The 17773-nt window shown below is 41.7% G+C and overlaps 1 protein-coding gene across 1 annotated transcript in view; it reads left to right on the top strand.

Annotated features, from left to right (window-relative positions):
• The window catches only part of LOC140465914 (integrin beta-3-like), a 99508-nt gene that overhangs the window by 56940 nt on the left and 24795 nt on the right, over positions 1–17773 (top strand). The window contains exons 7-10 of the mRNA XM_072561847.1: positions 1152–1247; positions 4476–4565; positions 5042–5176; positions 11628–12060. Of these exons, the coding sequence (XP_072417948.1) occupies positions 1152–1247; positions 4476–4565; positions 5042–5176; positions 11628–12060 (754 nt within the window). The remainder of the gene's footprint in view (positions 1–1151; positions 1248–4475; positions 4566–5041; positions 5177–11627; positions 12061–17773) is intronic.

Here is a 17773-nt window from a genome sequence, read left to right on the forward strand (position 1 = left end):
TCTATCTTATCTATTCCCTTCTTAATTTTGAATGGCACTGTTTTGAAGAGTTTGCTGGTGTCCACACATTGAAAAAGAAACAAATTTCACCCTGTTTATTTAACGGTCACAAATCATACAATCAGGTAACAATTTTCTCACTTTCCAGTCAGAGTGGCATGCCATAAATTATGAGGATGGACTGCCCAGAGTTAATCACATGAGTGTGAGGGGAGAAATGGGATCACGGTGAATAGCATCTCACTGATAAACTGTGACAATCAGCTTTCCAATCTCTTAAGATCCTACTGTGAGATATGTTACAACACAGCGGTGAGTCCCTCTGCTAAATAAAGCAAACACCTAGAAAAGCTCACCTCACCTCATAATCTGTTAAAGTATGGTGACAGAGAACTCCCAAATTCCACTATTTAAAGAAAAGATATCAATTTATTCCTTAATTCTAAAAGTTACCATTGAACAACAACTATTTACAACTCTAAGCCTCCTTTCTCTTAACTGCTTGTTATCTGCCTCCAACTCTATAACAATATACTGTTTCAATAGCCACCCATATTAAAATTACATCAACTTAATTTCAAAACCAGACAGCGGCTGTCGTCTTCGGTGTCTTCCTTCTTTTGGCTAAAGATCTCCCTGGGTTGTCTTCTGGCTTTTACTGGAAAGATATTTCATATGAAAAAAGTACCTTTGATAGAGAGTGTTTTGAATGGCAGTCTCTCTCTAAATGGCAGGTATTCTCACTGGCTAACTTTCAAAGTGTCTGCTTCTTTATACCCCTAATGTCAGATCATCTCATTGGTTCAAATGTTGACAAAACAGTAAATTCAAAATCGATTGGGTTTTAGTATCCTGAGGCAGAAGTTAAACTGATTGGTTAAATTAAAATGGTTGTAAACAAAGCAACCAAAACACAGGCATTTGTTTTCCAGCCAAATATTACATATTTTCAATTTTGCAGTGCAGTCTGAGGCTGCTAGTCAGTCACATGACAGGTGCCTGCAAACTCTCACTGCAAAACAGCTTTATCTCTCTCTTAAAGGTACAGTACGCTCCTTCAACAGATATTAAAACTGAACCAGGGCTTAAGAGAGGAGTTTTACTTAAAGTATCTGGAAACAAAACTCATCTTCATATGTTTCATGTTACAGGATTACCCATCACTTGCTATGCTGGCTGAAAAACTCACGGAGAATAACATCTTTCTGATCTTTGCAGTCACTGGTACAGTGACTGAGATATACAGGGTAAGCTTTAGAAAAGTGTAAGATCCTCATGAAAAGAAGAAGTGACAAACCCAAAGGCCAATGCAGATTCCTAAGGACATTGTCAGTTCTGCTAATGGGTTCACAGCGTCCTTTTCTGTCCCAGAGGATAGACAGGGAAACCTGAACAGGAGGTCGCTCCTGCACTGAATTCTAAATCTCAACTGATCATCTCATCTAAACACAAACCCTGTTTAGTCTCTTTCTGTTGGTTTATCCTGTGCTCATTTTCATTCTCTCAAAGAATGTAATCATTGTTGGTTAGTTATGTTCTCTATAACTCTATTGTTCTGTGTAGATCTGTATGTAACACGGACATGCAAGAAATATGCCCAAAACATTGATTCTTCTTCTCCTTTGATGCTGCCTGACCTGCTGCGCTTTTCCAGCAACACATTTTTAAGTTAATGCAAGAAATCAATCCAGGGAATGGTGCCTCAGAGCTGGGAATGTCACTTGCTTGGCCACTACTGATTACCCAGAGCTAATTGCCATTGAGGACGTGGTACAGAGCCCCCATCCTGAATTACAACAGTCAGTGTGTGGGTACACCCACGGTGCTGTTAAGAAGGCAGTTGCAAGATTTTGAGAGAGTGACAGCAAATGATGATATACTTCCAGGTCTGGATGGTATATAGCTTGGGGAGGAGCTTGCAGATAGGAGTATTCCCTGGTATTTTATAAGGCACTAGGTACCTGAAAGAATTAACTGACATCACAAGATAATCTTCATCCATCTAAAGGAACTTACCTGGGCGGACTTAACCAGAGCTGCACAGATTTCTCCATGTGTTCATCAGAGAGTATAATTAGCAGAGTGTCCAGTATATGTTAACAGCGTACTCTTACATTGACTCTGATGTCTTTGGCAAACAATCATGTATCTTAGATGTCATGTAACTAGCTGGTATGTATGTTGTAATCAGTCCAGAATCCCACAAATAAGAATGAGCTTGTCTTGGTTGAAATCATTTGTTACCAGCTTTACTCACTTGGTATAAGGAGCTTCAGTAGAAAGATTGGTGGCATCCAATCTACCATGATTAAAAGACCAAGTAATTACTTTGTAGATTGGGCAGCACGGTGGCTCAGTGGTTAACACTGCTACCTCACAGCGCCAGGGACCTGGGTTCGATTCCAGCCTCGGGTGACTGTCTGCATGGAACTTGCACATTCTCCCTGTGGCTTTTCTCCAGGTGCTCTGATTTCCTCCTACAGTCCAAAGATGTGCGGGTCAGGTAAATTGACCATTCTAAATTGCCCATAGTGTTAGGTGCATTAGTCAGGGGTTAATGTGGGGAATGGGTCTGGGTGGGTTACTCTTCAGAGGGTCGGTGTGGACTTGTTGAGTCGAAGGGTCTGTTTCCGTACTGTAGGGAATCTAATCTAATCTATTATTTTCCACTTCATTCATGCTCCTTCACAGTCTATTCTTCACAGCCGAGAATTATCCACCCATTCCTTGGCCTCCCCCGTGTACCAGTCCACTGCCTAGGGTATCCCATGAACCAGTCCACTCCCTGCACCCCCTCCCCCATGTACTAGCCCATCCCCTGGGGTCTCATACCAACTCACTTGCTGCACCCCCCTCCCTCACGTACTAGCCTATTCCCTGGGGTCTCCCATACCAATTCACTTGCTGCACCCCCCCTCCCTCACGTACTAGCCTATTCCCTGGGGTCTCCCATACCAATCCACTTGCTGCACCCCCCCTCCCCCACGTACTAGCCTATTCCCTGGGGTCTACCATACCAATCCACTTGCTGCACCCCCATCCCCCACCTACTAGCCCACTCCCTGGGGTCTTCCAACATACCAGCCTACTCCCCGGGTCTCCCTTTCCCCAGCCTATTCTCTGATCTCTCCCAAAATACCAGCCCACTCCGTAGGGTCTCCCATGCACCAGCCCACTCCCTTGCTTCCCGTTTATTTTTTGACTAAAAGATATTGAATGAGCAATTTACATCTGCCTTCACATTACGAATGAGTACCACAGTGCTGTCTGTGAAATTGGAGATATTTGACTTAATAAAAATAGATAGTAAAGGGAAGTGACAAAGGTCATAATCGCAGCAAATTAACATAATGCCTAGTCAAAATGGGATGAGAAATAGGGATTAATAAGGAAGTCAGTACAAAGAGCACAGCTGAGACACTAAATGGATACTCTACATCTCTCTATGGCAGTATCTTTTTTTGGTAATGTCGTAGTGGAAGAGAAGGTAGTTGAAGCATTGGGTGACAGGTATCGAAACAATACAATAAAACAAAGAACTATAGATTCCAGATATCTAAAATAAAAACAAATTGATGGAGAAACTCTGTAGGTTTGGCAGTATCTGTGATAAGAGATAACGTTTCAGGTCTGGTGGCTCTTCATCTAGTGAAGAGTCACTTGACTTGAAACATTGCTCTGCTTTCTTCCTACTGAGGCTGCCAGAACAGCTGAGTTTCTGCAGCAGTTTCTGTTTTTGTTACAGAAACAATGTTAGTTATTGACCAACACCCCTCAGACAGCACTTTCTAACTCTACAACAGCAGATACATCCCCATTTGCAAATTTCTGTCCAAGCCACTCACCTTCTTGGTTGGAAATATCATCAGTGTCAAAATCTCTCAAAATCTCTCCATAACAGCAACTCACTACCACCTTCTCAATCCTCCTCAAAAACAGTCATGGTGCCAGAGGACCAGAGAATTGTGAATGTTGTACCCTTCATTAAAAGAAGGTATGAGGATAAGCCCAGTTAGGACAAGCAGTCAATTTAGGGATAACAAAAGTATTAGACATACAATGAACTTTGACAAACATGCATTAATTAAGTAAAAGCTGCATAGATTTGTTGCCTCTTCAGTTGAACTTCATTTCTGGGCTTCTGTCTGTCAGTTTCCACGAAATGAGGAGGCTGATACATACAGCAATGGTAACAAATTGTTAAGGCCATACTTCAACTTCAGACACAAACAATTTCTGGGAAAAATCCTTACTTTCAGAAATGTGTGATGTTCACATTAGTGCCTATACAAAGTCACTGACAACAAGCTGGAATTAGGGAATGGATCAATACAAGGGATGAGCTTGAAATGGAGTAACAGGTTGGGTTGACAGTGAAATCAATTGATAACTGGCTTGATTGTCAATGTGAGGGGATATGTTGAAGCTTTCAGATGAATGAAGCCTTATGTTGTGTAATCTTGCTTACTCCACAGAGTTACACTAAAATGCTTCCTGGTTCTACAGTTGGGACTATTTCCAGGGACTCCAGCAATGTCCTAGATATCATCATTGATGCCTATCAGGTAAGTTTGAACACAGCTTGCAGAGGTAATTGTTTGAATCAACCTTGTCATTTACCTGAGGAGCAATGATTCAGGCTCCTGCAACTGCTCCTGCTCCTTCTCCCAAGGAACTCCATCCCAAATGACATGAATTCTGGATTATTAAAGGAGGTCGGGAAGGAGACACCTCGCAGAATTCTCCAATACTGTTTGGAAATGGGAAAAGTGCCACCAAGGAATGCAGGCTGAGGGATGTCTCATCCGTGTTCAAGAGAGGAAAGAGAGATAAACCAGTGGAAAATAGAACAAGCTCATATATAACTGGAAATGATAAATTAAAGATCCACAGGTCAGGAACTGAGAGGTGAGGGAAACCATTGATAAACGAATATTAGTCCAAGGAACTGCAGATCAGACATTGATAGGCCCGGGACAGCAGGACAAGCAAGAACAAAACTAGGCTTTAAACTAATGTCCATGTTCTTCCTTATCTTCAGAGAATCCGCTCCATTGTAGAAATGGAAGTTTTGAATCTGCCAAAGGAACTGTCAGTAACCTTCGATGCTCACTGTGGGGATAATGGATTTTTCCCAGGACAGAGAGTCTGCTCCGGGCTGAAGATTGGAGACACAGTAAGTAGAGCAAAAGGCAGCCCACTGAGCAGAGCTAAACACCAGCCTGTAGCATGGTAACAAGCACTTATACCCTTAGTCAATGCCCATCACAACACAACAAAGCTGGTTTTGGATCAGAAATATTGTACTGTCGGCACTTCAACACTCAGAATCCCAAAGCAACATTCTGAGATTTGTTCTGTGGGGTTCTAGTTCTTGCGCAGTCACTGCAGACCTTTGTAACTGTGCTCTTTGAGGTGAGTTTTGACTCCAATTTTCAATGCTGAAAATGTGTTGCTGGAAAAGCGCAGCAGGTCAGGCAGCATCCAAGGAGCAGGAGAATTGACGTTCCGGGCATCAGCCCTTCTTCAGGAATCCTCCTGATGCTGCCTGACCTGCTGCGCTTTTCCAGCAACACATTTTCAGCTCTGATCTCCAGCATCTGCAGTCCTCACTTTCTCCTCTAATTTTCAGTCCCAGGTTAGGACCACAGAGACCATACATTTCCTGTTCCTGCAAACCCAATCCTGGAAAGGCTTTTCCAGAAAGCTGGATGTTTATTTCACAGTGTTGGAGCATCCTAGGAGATGTGAGAAGGTGCCACTGGCTATGGATGAACCTGGCCACAAGGCATGCCTCCCTGCGCTGGCACTAAACTGCAGCACAATGGAAAAAAAAGTGAAATCCAAAGCATTGCTCCACCCCTTGACCTTCACATCCTCACCTCCCCCACACACAATGCCCACATCCCATCTGTGCTGACCTGTGTCAATTCAGTCAGCCCATGTCCCTCTACCCATCCCCAATAGCACCTCTACCTCTAATGCCCCTTTACCCATGCACATGACACCTCATTACTCTCATGCTAACCTACGCTGTAGTACTCGCCATCCCAGCCCTTTGTAGACCCAATGCCAAATTAGTGCCAACTCATACCACCACATAGCCCTACCCACTATATTTTCCTGCCCTTTACATTGTAACTCATCACCTCGAGTGAAGCTCAGGAGCCACTTTAAATTACATAATGTTAGGAGAAAGTGAGGACTGCAGATGCTGGTGATGCAAGTTGAAAAGTGTGGCACTGGAATAATACAGCTGGTCAGGCAGCATCCGAGGAACAGGAGAGTTGACAGTTCGGGCATAAGCTCTTCATTAGGAATTCCTGATTGGCAGAAGCTTTGCTATAGACAGTGCAGTTTCAACAATTTTTGTGATTCGTCAAAATGGACAACATCTGCTGAATAATCCTGAATGTGTGAAAACTTTGCTGTCAATCAATTCAGGATTGTCAGTCAGACTCATAGCATGACACACTTGTACGCAGTGTTCCTTTGGCTTTCTACGTACAGATCAGCAAGTTGATGAGGATTGCAGCAGTGAGTCTGGTTCTGGTTTTCACATTGAATAAAGTAAAAATCAGTGTGTCAGCTATTAAGTCATCCTATTCCGGTTCCTCAATACTGAACACTCCTTCCTATCCTATCTCCCCCTGTTGTGGACCAGACAAAAGTCCTTGAAAATATTTTAAGAAGGTAGTCTAGACACTAACTTTTTTCTTACTTTAAAGGAACCTGCAAAATGCTGTTCCAGATTCAATTTGACGGGTCAAGCTACTCAATGTTAAGCAAAACACAATTTACTCAAACACTATAGTTAAAATATAACAAAAGAAAGAGGAACTTGGAATTACTTAACTGTGTTAGCAATCTTAACAGATTAATAGATATAGTAACTATTACTAATTAAATGTTACAATTTGGTAACATTCCATAAACAGGCCCCAAGACAAAATTTGAAATTCAGAAATCAGATTTTCCCACACGCAACGCCTGCAGTAGGAAGAGAAACCCCAACTTCTCATTGTATCTGAGAGAAGGGAAGAATATCTTCTACTTCTACTTCTGCAAAACTCCAGCAACTTCTGTCTAATTTCAAAGCTTAAAAAAAAGCTAGAAATCCTGGTCTTTGAGAACTGGTCACACCCTTTCAGGCTGTTTTTACTGTTCCAACTTTTTTTAAAAATCCCAAGCCCTCACATGTGGTTTATGTTACCTTAGACTGCTCGATACCTCTCATTCAATCTCTCAAAAGAAACCAGACAAAATACACTCCTTGAAGTCACAGCATCATCACACTTCCCCTACTGTCTTTTTCTCTTTCTCCCACCTCAACCCAATCCCCTGCTGCTTTCCCATCATTCCTGACTGCCCTTCACCTCCTCCTCATTCCTGTCTCTCCTTGAAGTTTTCCCCTCCCTCCTCCTTCTCTTCTTTTTCTCCCATCTCTCCCACCTCCATCCTTTCTCTCCATCTTGTTCTCTGCTCAGTCCAAGAGGTGACATTGTTAGAAGCTCCTCAAAGAATGAAAGGTTTTGACAGGGTTGTTAAGAAGGCATACAGTGTTTTAGCTTTTATTAATAGAGGGATCGAGTTCCGGAACCATGAGGTTATGCTACAGCTGTACAAAACTCTGGTACAGCCGCACTTAGAGTATTGTGTACAGTTCTGGTCACCGCATTATAAGAAGAATGTGGAAGCTTTGGAAAGGGGACAGAGGAGATTTACTAGGATGTTGCCTGGTATGGATGGAATATCTTATGAAGAAAGGCTGAGTGACTTGAGGTTGTTTTCGTTAGAGAAGAAGGTTGAGAGGTGACTTAATAGATACATATAAATAATCAGAGGGTTAGATAGGGTGGAGAGGGAGAGCCTTTTTCCAAGAATGGTGACGGCGAGCACGAGGGGCATAGCTTTAAATTGAGGGGTGATAGATATAGGACAGATATCAGAGGTAGTTTCTTTACTCAGAGTAGTAAGGGTATGGAATGCTTTTCCTGCAACGGTAGTAGATTCACCAACTTTAAGTACATTTAAGTCGTCATTGGACAAGCATATGGACGTACATGGAATAGTGTAGGTTAGATGGGCTTCAGATTGGTGTAACAAGTCATCGCAACATCGAGGGCCAAAGGGCCTGCACTGCGCTGTAATGTTCTATGTTTTGATAGATAGAGGCAGCATAGATATTCCCACTTGTTTGGAAGTTTAAGCCGAGAGGACATCAATATACAATAATCCAATAAGAAATTCAGTAGAAGCATTGTCACCTAGGGAGTGGTGAGAATGCAGAACTTGCTACAGTATAGTACAGTTGAAGTTATTGTATTAATGGGAAACTAGATAATTACATGCCAATAGGGTGAAAGATGATAAGAGGGGAGGAGACTGGTGCGGTTCTTGAGTGATAACAAAACCAAGGGTTCAATTCTTGTTCCATCTAAGGTTACCCTGAAAGACATCCTTCTCAACATCTCCCTTCGCCTGAGGTGTGGTGACCCTTGGCTTAAATTGCCACATATCATCGCTCTCTAATGAGACAACATCTAATGGTACTCCAAGATGATGGTTTAAAGAGCTAGTACCCTATAACCTGGATACAACAATCAGAATTCAGTTAGAACATAGAACATTACAGCGCAGTACAGGCCTTTGGCCCTCGAAATTATGCTGACCTGTGATACCAATCTGAAGCCCATCTAACCAATACCATTCCATTATCATGCATATGTTTATCCAATGATAGAACATAATTAAATAGTTTTACATCATGTTAAAGAGAGAAAGATTTTACCCCATCCACATCACCCTTGTGGCACATGTCCCTGTGTAAACATTTCAGACTGAGCATTGCCAAAGGTGTAAATGAGAAATGTCTTGTGACATAAATTCCTTGTCAATGTCTAATCTACCTTATATTTTTAACCCATTTGTGACAGTGCATAAGAACAGCTGGGGACCAACTTACTGCTGAACATCAGGGCCCACATGGTTTTGAGCACAGAAGCCTCTTGTGGATATTACTGATTGACCTCAGCAATAGATGCCATGGAAACCACAGTCACCATGTGTCTAAGGAGCTGGTTCTGAAGAAGCTCTTCCCTCAATCTTACCTTATGTGCAGCATCAATTACTACATTACATTCCTTCAATAATAATTGCAATTAAGTTTTAAATTCCTTTTATGTAATAAAGAATTAGTCAGATTGTAATTACAGAACTTCCCAAACTGCAAAGGCGAGCCTAATTAAAAAGTATCCCAGGGCCTAAACTGAAGTGATTAAAAGGCAACAGGAAGTTCTGACATTTTTTAATTCCTTCAAGATTAACAAAATATCTTAACACTTCATGTTCCAAATTCTTTTTGAACCTAATGGACTAATGACTGGTACTTCAAACAAAGCACTGAGCTCAACATGTCCATATCAGTATTTAAGCTAAATGCAAGTTTCCTTGAAACTATCAGTATCCTATTCCTTTCTCCATTTTGCTCTCATCAAGAATTTACAGGATCCCTACAGTGTGGAGACAGGACCTTCGGCCCAACAAATCCACACTTACACTCCGAAGAGTAACCCACCCAAACCCATTCCCCTTACCTTATATTTATCCCTGACTAATGCACCTAACCTACACATCCCTGAACACTATGGACAATTTAGCATGGTCAATTCACTTAATCTGCACATCTCTGGACTGTGGGAGAAAACAGGAACACCCAGAGGAAACCCGCACAGACATAGGGAGGCTGTGCAAACTTCACACAGACAATCACCCGAAGCTGGAATAGAGCCCGAATCCCTGGCTTTGTGAGGCAGCAGTACTAACTACTGAGTCACCATGCCACTCCTAAAGGAATCCCCTTAAAGGAATCAAGAACTATTTTTATACTGGAGATGGTAGACATGATTGAAAGAATGGTCAGGTAGGATTTCAGAAATCTTCTGAAGAAGATGGTAGAAATGAAGATGGATAGGGAAGGAATATCAGAGATTGTTGTTGTTGTTGGCATGGACCATGCCATGCCTATAATGCAATGCCATGCCTATCAGCTGCAAACTCTGCTGAGAAAGACCCTTTGGATGTTCTGCCAGTTGGGCAGCATTATACCATTGTCTGGAATTAGGTCCCAAGAGGTGAAAATCTCTCCTGATAGCAGCTTCTAACCAATCAGATTCTGGTAATACCTGTGCTTGGCAGGAGGCTGAGAGAGAAAACCCAGATTTCAAGGATCCAGGAGAAAGGGAAGTGGTTTTTGTGGAGGCTGGACTTGCAGGGATAGAGATCATGAGGAGAGGGTGCAAGGGATTTGGAAGCAAGTGCAGGAGTTGGTTATCAGTCTTGACGTGAACGTTCTTGATCAGGCACCGAGGCCCTTTGATCAAGGACCAGATGGACTTTATCCTTGTTGTGGAAGGGAAGGGAATCAATTGCACCTCGCTCTTCTAAGAATACAAGGAACTACCTGTGGACTAGCACTAGAGACCAGTGCAGAGAGATGGTGACATGGCTAGGAGTTTATTGCTTTCCACTCTAATGACATTCCTCTCACTGCGTTAATGATAAGTTATCACATGAACTGCAGAAACAGTTAAGCATTACTTGTGCTATAATGACAGGGCTCTATTACAAACGTCTACTCAAACCTTAAGCAGCTATTTCAATTTGTAGACACAGGCAGACGTTGTTCAATTTTTAAAGGGCAGGGGATTTAAATAACATACCAAAAGAGAAATGCTGGAAAATCTCAGCAGGTCTGGGAGCATCTGTAAGGAGAGAAAAGAGCTGATGTCAGCTCTTTTCTCTCCTTACAGATGCTGCCACACCTGCTGAGATTTTCCAGCATCCACAGTAATTTGCTTTTATCCAGATTTAAGTAACATGATAGTTTGACAGTTTCACAAATCGTGTCCACCCTTCATGAGCTTTTATGCCTTCTCTAAAAATTGTAACACCTACAGTGTGGGATGTGATCCTTGTTCTAGTGAAATTGGTGTCTGTGCGAACTCAGCACTGAGGTCAGAAGTTCAGAAGAAGAGTCATACCAGGTACAAAATGCTTTTCTCTCCACAGATGCTACCAGATCTGCTGAGTTTCTGCAGCATTCTTTGTGATTGTGTCAAAATGATCTTGTCAGATTGGTGTTTCCCCCAAAGTGTGAGTCAAATAATGACAGCTAATACACAGACTGATGTCCACAGCACAAGTTCAAACTCCATATAAGTCACTTATTGTCAACCTCTCCGCTTAGTTGAGATATAGTGACCCTCAGTTTAAACTGCTGCCAGTCATCTCTCTGTATTGTGACAGCAGCCCTTTATTAGCTGTCATTATCAACCCAAGTGCAATAATTATTACGTATGGAGTAAAAGTGGCCTATGAATTATGACACAATGAATTCAGATAGACTTTAAAACTTGTACTCTTCTTATGACTTGGCCAACATTCTTCCTTGAATCCATTCCACCAAAGATCATTCTGGTCATTCAACTTGTCGCTGGTGGAATAATGGCATAAATTGATTACCAAATTTACCTTTCTTATTGCAGTGACAGTGTTTTAAGGAAGATGTACAGCACTTCAAAGTATCTTTAGCTTTGTAAAAATAGGAATTCTTTCCTTGTCTGCAGGTTAATTTCACGGTGAAATTGGAAGCCAGGGAGTGCCCAGTTGGTGAAAAAGTGAAGACCTTTACGGTGAAACCCATTCTGTTTAGAGATTCCCTGGAGGTGACAGTCGATTTCAACTGCGACTGTGAGTGTGAGAAAGATGCTGTAGAAAACAGCACTCGGTGCTCTAATGGCAATGGGACCTACGAGTGTGGAGTGTGCAAGTGTCTCCCAGGCCGCCTTGGACCATCCTGTGAGTGCACAGACAGTGATTTCTCAGTGACTGAAGAGGCCTCCTGCACCCCAGAGGGAGGTGGGCCCATTTGCAGTAACCGGGGGGATTGCTTGTGTGGACAGTGCGTCTGCCACAACAGTGACTTTGGGATCATATCCGGCAAGTTCTGTGAATGCGATGACTTTTCTTGTGGACGCTTCAAGGGCGAACTGTGCTCAGGTGAGTTGCAAAATCCACTACTACTTGAAAATGTCGATCAATAGTCTCAACATTTGTCCATCACCAGCGAGTAAGAGGCACCTGTCACTGCCCTCCCCTAGATTCCCACAGGATTCCTTTATTTGATACATCCTCACAAAGACTTTGGCTCAAACATGTACAAAGTCAAACATGTACAAGGGTAAGCTTCTTGGCCTTCGAGTCTCCTCTGCCATTCAATAAGATTGTGGCTGATCTGATTATCACCTCAACTCTACATTCCTCAATCAGCCCAATTAATCTTTCCCCCATTCTCTGGATAATCAAGAACCTATATACCACTGCCTTAAAAGTATTTAAAGATTCAGCATCCACTTTTGAAGGAGGAAATTCCAAAGATTCACAACCCTCTGAGATGTTTTTTCCTTTTCTCTGTTTTTAACCTTATTCTTAACCTTTGACCCCTAATTCTATATTCACCCATAAGAGGAAACACCCTTTCAATGTCCATCCAATTATGTCACCTCAGGACATTTATCAGTAATTATAAATTAGTGATTTGGAGTCAAATTCTCGAAACAGGGCTTAAATAAGTATTATCTTAAAATCATCTTGCTGCATGCAAATTGCATGCCACAATTTATACATTATTCCATTACAACCATTATGAAGATAAGACTGGGGAAGTTAGATTGGTTCTACTTACAGAAACGTAGGCTGAAGGGAGATTTGATAGAGGTATTCAAGATAGAGATTTGCTAGAGGTCTGTGTAGAGCAAATAGTGAAAAACTGTTCCTTATTCATGACCACACCGAGAATGAGAGACGACAGATTGAAAGTAATTGGCAAAAGGAACAAAGACAAGTGGCCAGACTTGGAATACCAGGGAGTGTGATGGAGGCAGGTTCAGTTGAAAATATTCATTAGGGAATTAAACTGTTATCTGTAAAGGAAAAGTGTGCAGAAGTTCTGGGTGAGAAATGGTTATTTAGAGATCCACTACTGACAGAATGAGCTCAATGGCCTCTTTCTAGACCCTATAATTCTGTGAGCACTTTGGAAGTATTTAGTTGGTTGTAAAGTCTTTTGGAAGATCCAGTGGTCATGAAAAGGGCTATATAAATGAATTCTATTTTATTTTTGAGGAAGGGTCACTGCACCCAAAATATTAACTCTGATTTCTATCCACAGATGCTGCCAGACCTGCTAAGCTTTTCTAGGAATTTCAGTTTTTGTTTCCATTTTATTTATTTGGTCTGACATGTTATGATCACTAATTTTACATAGGTTTAACAGCTGTAGCCATCTTCAAATGAGACGATTGCAAATAGTTGAATTTTAGTTGAAACACTATTCATGCCCTGTGTTTATTTCATTCTGGTTTTATTCGGGCTTATCATAAGACAAGCTCAATGGCATGAATCAGGCAGGCCCCAGATATTTATAAAAGCTGGGGGGAGATGGAAATGCAGACAACCTGCTAGGTGTAACAACAGAGTTTCGCATGAATCTTTTTAATCTGCAGCCAGTCAGATTTTGAGGAAGACCTGAGAGTGGAATTTAGGGAGAGAGCACACTGTCGATCATCAACTCACAAGCAGTGCCGGAAAGGCGCCTTTTTGAAAATGTGTTAATTCATGGGATATGGGCATCGCTGCCTGGGCCAGCATTTATTGCTCATCCCTAATTCTTCTTAAGAAGTCAGAGATGAACTGCTTTCATGAACTGTTGCATTACATCAGAGAAAGAAAAAAACAACTGAGGAATCAAGAAAAAGCTTAAAGGTAGAGGTAGATCAAAGAGGACCAATAACTGAAAGCTCCTGTTGGCACAAAGGGTGGTGAATATGCAAAACTCTCCTTCAAAAAGTGATGGTATAATTGGAACTTTGAAGACTGAGATTGATAGATCTCTGGTCGGGTAAGGGTATTATCAAATAAAGGACAAAGGTAGCTGAGTAAAGCTGAGGTACCGATCGGTTATGATCTCATTGAATGTTTGAGCAGATGGCTGGCTCTGCTTTCTTTTTGTCTTCCACTTTGTCATGTTATCGTTTCCTCATGATGTGATGATTCATCTCATCACAATCTGTGTTCTTACATTGAGCAATAAACCAAAATGTTTGCCCAGAAGGTATTTTTCACACAAGCCACAACCTTTACATAACGTGACAGAGAAAATGTTGTCTGTCAAATTAACTAAGCCACCCATATTCAGGCCTACGTCCCTCTGCTCGTCTCAACACCCTCTGTTCCTTGTGTCGCTTCCAATTAAACAACTTTTTCAGTACAGTCAGCTCCCTAAGATCTTGCTAGAGTGATATTTGTTAAGAAAACAGTTTTTGTTGCTCCGGTCTAACATCATGACTAGTTGTTGTAGACTTTAACACATCTAAATTATAAATGCTTAGGAAATACCAGACCAGGAAATTACATGCTCAAAATTCTGTATCTGCTAATTGCTTTCCATTCTTCACTCCTTCCTAGAGCTACCTAATTGACTAATCTTGTTGTCCCTCATGGACTTTCCCAAAGATTTTTCCTGAACTGGAAGCTGTTACCAAGATCACAGATTCAGTTCCTGTACTGGACACTATGGCTGTTGCCCTTGTCACAAGATAATGTCTTACCCCAACTTGCATTGTACAGAGAAAACTTGCAAGACTTTACATTATCAAGAAAAGATTGACAGGTTAAAATTCTGCTCTTTTGTGAAAACAAGGCAGAGGGGTGACCTAATAAATGTCTTTATCAAAAGCTTACATCATTTTAGAGTGCACCCAGAGCCAGTGTTTCATCTTGTGGGGAAAGTACAATTAGAGGATGTTATCATGAGATAGTCCTCAGAAGAGGCCTCACTCATTACAGAGAGATGATCAGAGGTGGATTTAACCAGAGGGTCACTCAGGCGAGGGGAAAGATTGCGAATGAGATTGAGAATGATCATGGTAACCTCAGCTAGTATGGGAATTGAATCCACACTGTTGGTCTCACTCTACATCACAAAGCCCCAGCAAACTCCAAAAGAACTGTGGTTGCTGTGAATCACAAACAAAAACAGAAATTGCTGAAAAAGCTCAGCAGGTCTAGCAGCTTCTGTGAAGAGAAGTCAAAAAGTTTTGGGTCTGGTGACCCATCCTCAAGACCTGAAACGTTAACTTTGATTTCTCTTCACAGATGCTGCCAAATCTACTGAGCTTTTCCAGCAATTTTGGATTTTGTCCCCAAAAAACACTGATGAGGAATTCAAAAAAACTTCTTTGCCCAAGAGAACATCACAGAACAAGGGGGGGTGGGAATCACTGAAGGAAATAATATAGATACATTCGAGGGGAATCTAGATACCCTCTGAAGAAAGGAATGGAAGGTGTGGATTTACATGAGGATAAATGTGAAAAGGCTCAGGTGGAGTATAAACACCAGCATAGGTTAGTTGGACCGAATGGCCTCTTTCATTGCTGTATGTCTGTTGTAATATATTGACACCAAAGTGCAATGGGCCACTGTAGTCCCCATGCTAATATTTTGTGCAATCCTTTCCTGTCAACACCTCTTCCATTGCAATGTTGCAGCATCTCAGGAAGTGTAAGTAGATGCTCAATGCACATGCAACCAGGCTTTGCTAAGTTAGCAATATTTCACCCGTGGGTGAATTACTTTTTGAGCCTGTCATTCTGATAAGACTGAACATAGAATGGCTCAAAAACATATGGTCTTTAAGAAAAATCTACCCTTGATTTGGAAATATTACACAATTCCCATAGAAATATAACTTCGAAACAATTTCAGTCACACTCTTGTAAATATGTGGTGTGTAGAAAGATACAGCATCAGATTGAGCTGTAAACACCTTTCTAATTGTCATTCCTACTGAGCTGGAACATTACATCTGGCCAGAGTATAATGAAACAAGTTACACACCTCACAGTGGAATTATTGATATTGCCCCATTTGATACCACGAACAACACGAAAGCTTAACCTTCCGTATCAAATGACGTTAGTTATGGACCACAAACAATTAGTGTTTCACAATCAGAGACAGAAATTACTGGAGAATCTCAGCAGGTCTGGCAACATCTGTGGAGACAGAAACAGATTTAACTTTTCGAGTCCGATGATCTTTCTTCAAAACCGCTGAGTTCTCCAGCAATTTCTGTTTAGATTTCAAATTTCTGATATCCTGCAGTTAGCCGTTTATTGTAGTGTTTCACAATATTCAGCAAACTACAGTGCCCCATCCTTAATGACGCAAGCAAATCATGTTGGTTTAACTTTTGAAGCTCATACTTTCAGGAAGCATCCAGTTTTTAGATGTCAGGTACACAGCCTCCATTTGTTCCTCTGACCCCATCAGAATGGAGGTACAACTTTGCCCCCAAAAACCCCAGTAACCATACTGGAACCCAGGTCCAACCAAAGAAATTCCTGGTAAAGATCCCATTCAGATCTTGACTGAGCTCCATGTTTCCCATATTCTGGGTTAGAGCCCTCATTCATCTTTGAGATGTTGTCATTTAACCCAACTATCTAAATTCAAAGAGAAAAGAAACTCTCAGGAGCAACTTTCCATTCAAAATTCTCATCCAATGTCCACCTGTAAAATATTGTTAAAATTTATTCGTATGTGGGATTTGAGCACTGATAACTAGACCAGCATTTATTGCCCATCCTCAATTGAGAATACAGTGGTGACTTATTTTCTTGAACTACTGCAGTCCATCTATTGAGGTAAACCCAATGTTGCAGGTTGGCCCAACAACAACTGATGACTCAGATCACTCTCTGTACCACTCTCCTTCAGAAAGAAGTGAGGATGGTCTCTTTGGGATCAATGTGATTCAAAGTTGAAACACCTGACTATTGAAGCTCAGAACCCAAGTTCACCATCTACAATCTGGTACTCAGAAATCCTATGCCAGGACTATACATATTCCTCATTTTGTGATTGATCCCTTAATTTGGTTCACAAGATATATCAAAGAACAGTACAACAGAGAGTCACACCCTGGCACAAAGGAAGATGGCTGTGGTTGCTGGAGGTCAGTTATCTCCACTCTGCAGGTGTTCCTCAATGTCTTCAGCTGCTCCATTACTAGCCAGAAATGGGAATGTTCGTTGATGATTGCACAATGTTCAGCAATGTTTGCAACAACTCAGTTACTGAATTAGTCCATGTCCAAATGCAGCAAGATCTGTACAATATCCAGGTTTGGGCTGACAAGTGGCAAGTAACACTTGGTCTGCACAAGTGCCAGGCAAAACCCATCTCCAACAAGAGACAGCACCTTCCAAACCCACAACCACTACATAAGGACAAGAAGGACGAGGATAGTAGATACATGTGAATACTATCACTTGCAGGTCCCTTTCCAAATCACATTCCATCCTGATTTCATTCTTGCTGGGTCAGAACCCTGGAGCTGTCTCCCTGACAACATTGTAAGTCTGTCTACAACAAATAGACAGTAGTGATTTTGGGAGGCAGCTAACCACCACAACAAATGCCAAGCCACATTTCCCACATCTGGGGAGTGCGTTTAAAAAAAAGACCATTCAGATTGGTACCAGCTCTTCCAAAGAGCAAGCACTTAGTCCTACTCTACCACTTCCTCTCCCTGCATTTCTTTTCTCCTTCAAGTGTATATCCAATTCCCTCTTGAAGGTTATGATTGAATCTGTTTCCAACATGCTATCAGGTTCCAAATTGACACCTTTTCTTTTCCTCATGTCTT

The sequence above is a fragment of the Chiloscyllium punctatum genome, chromosome 42 (assembly GCF_047496795.1).
Source record: "Chiloscyllium punctatum isolate Juve2018m chromosome 42, sChiPun1.3, whole genome shotgun sequence".
NCBI lineage: Eukaryota > Metazoa > Chordata > Chondrichthyes > Orectolobiformes > Hemiscylliidae > Chiloscyllium > Chiloscyllium punctatum.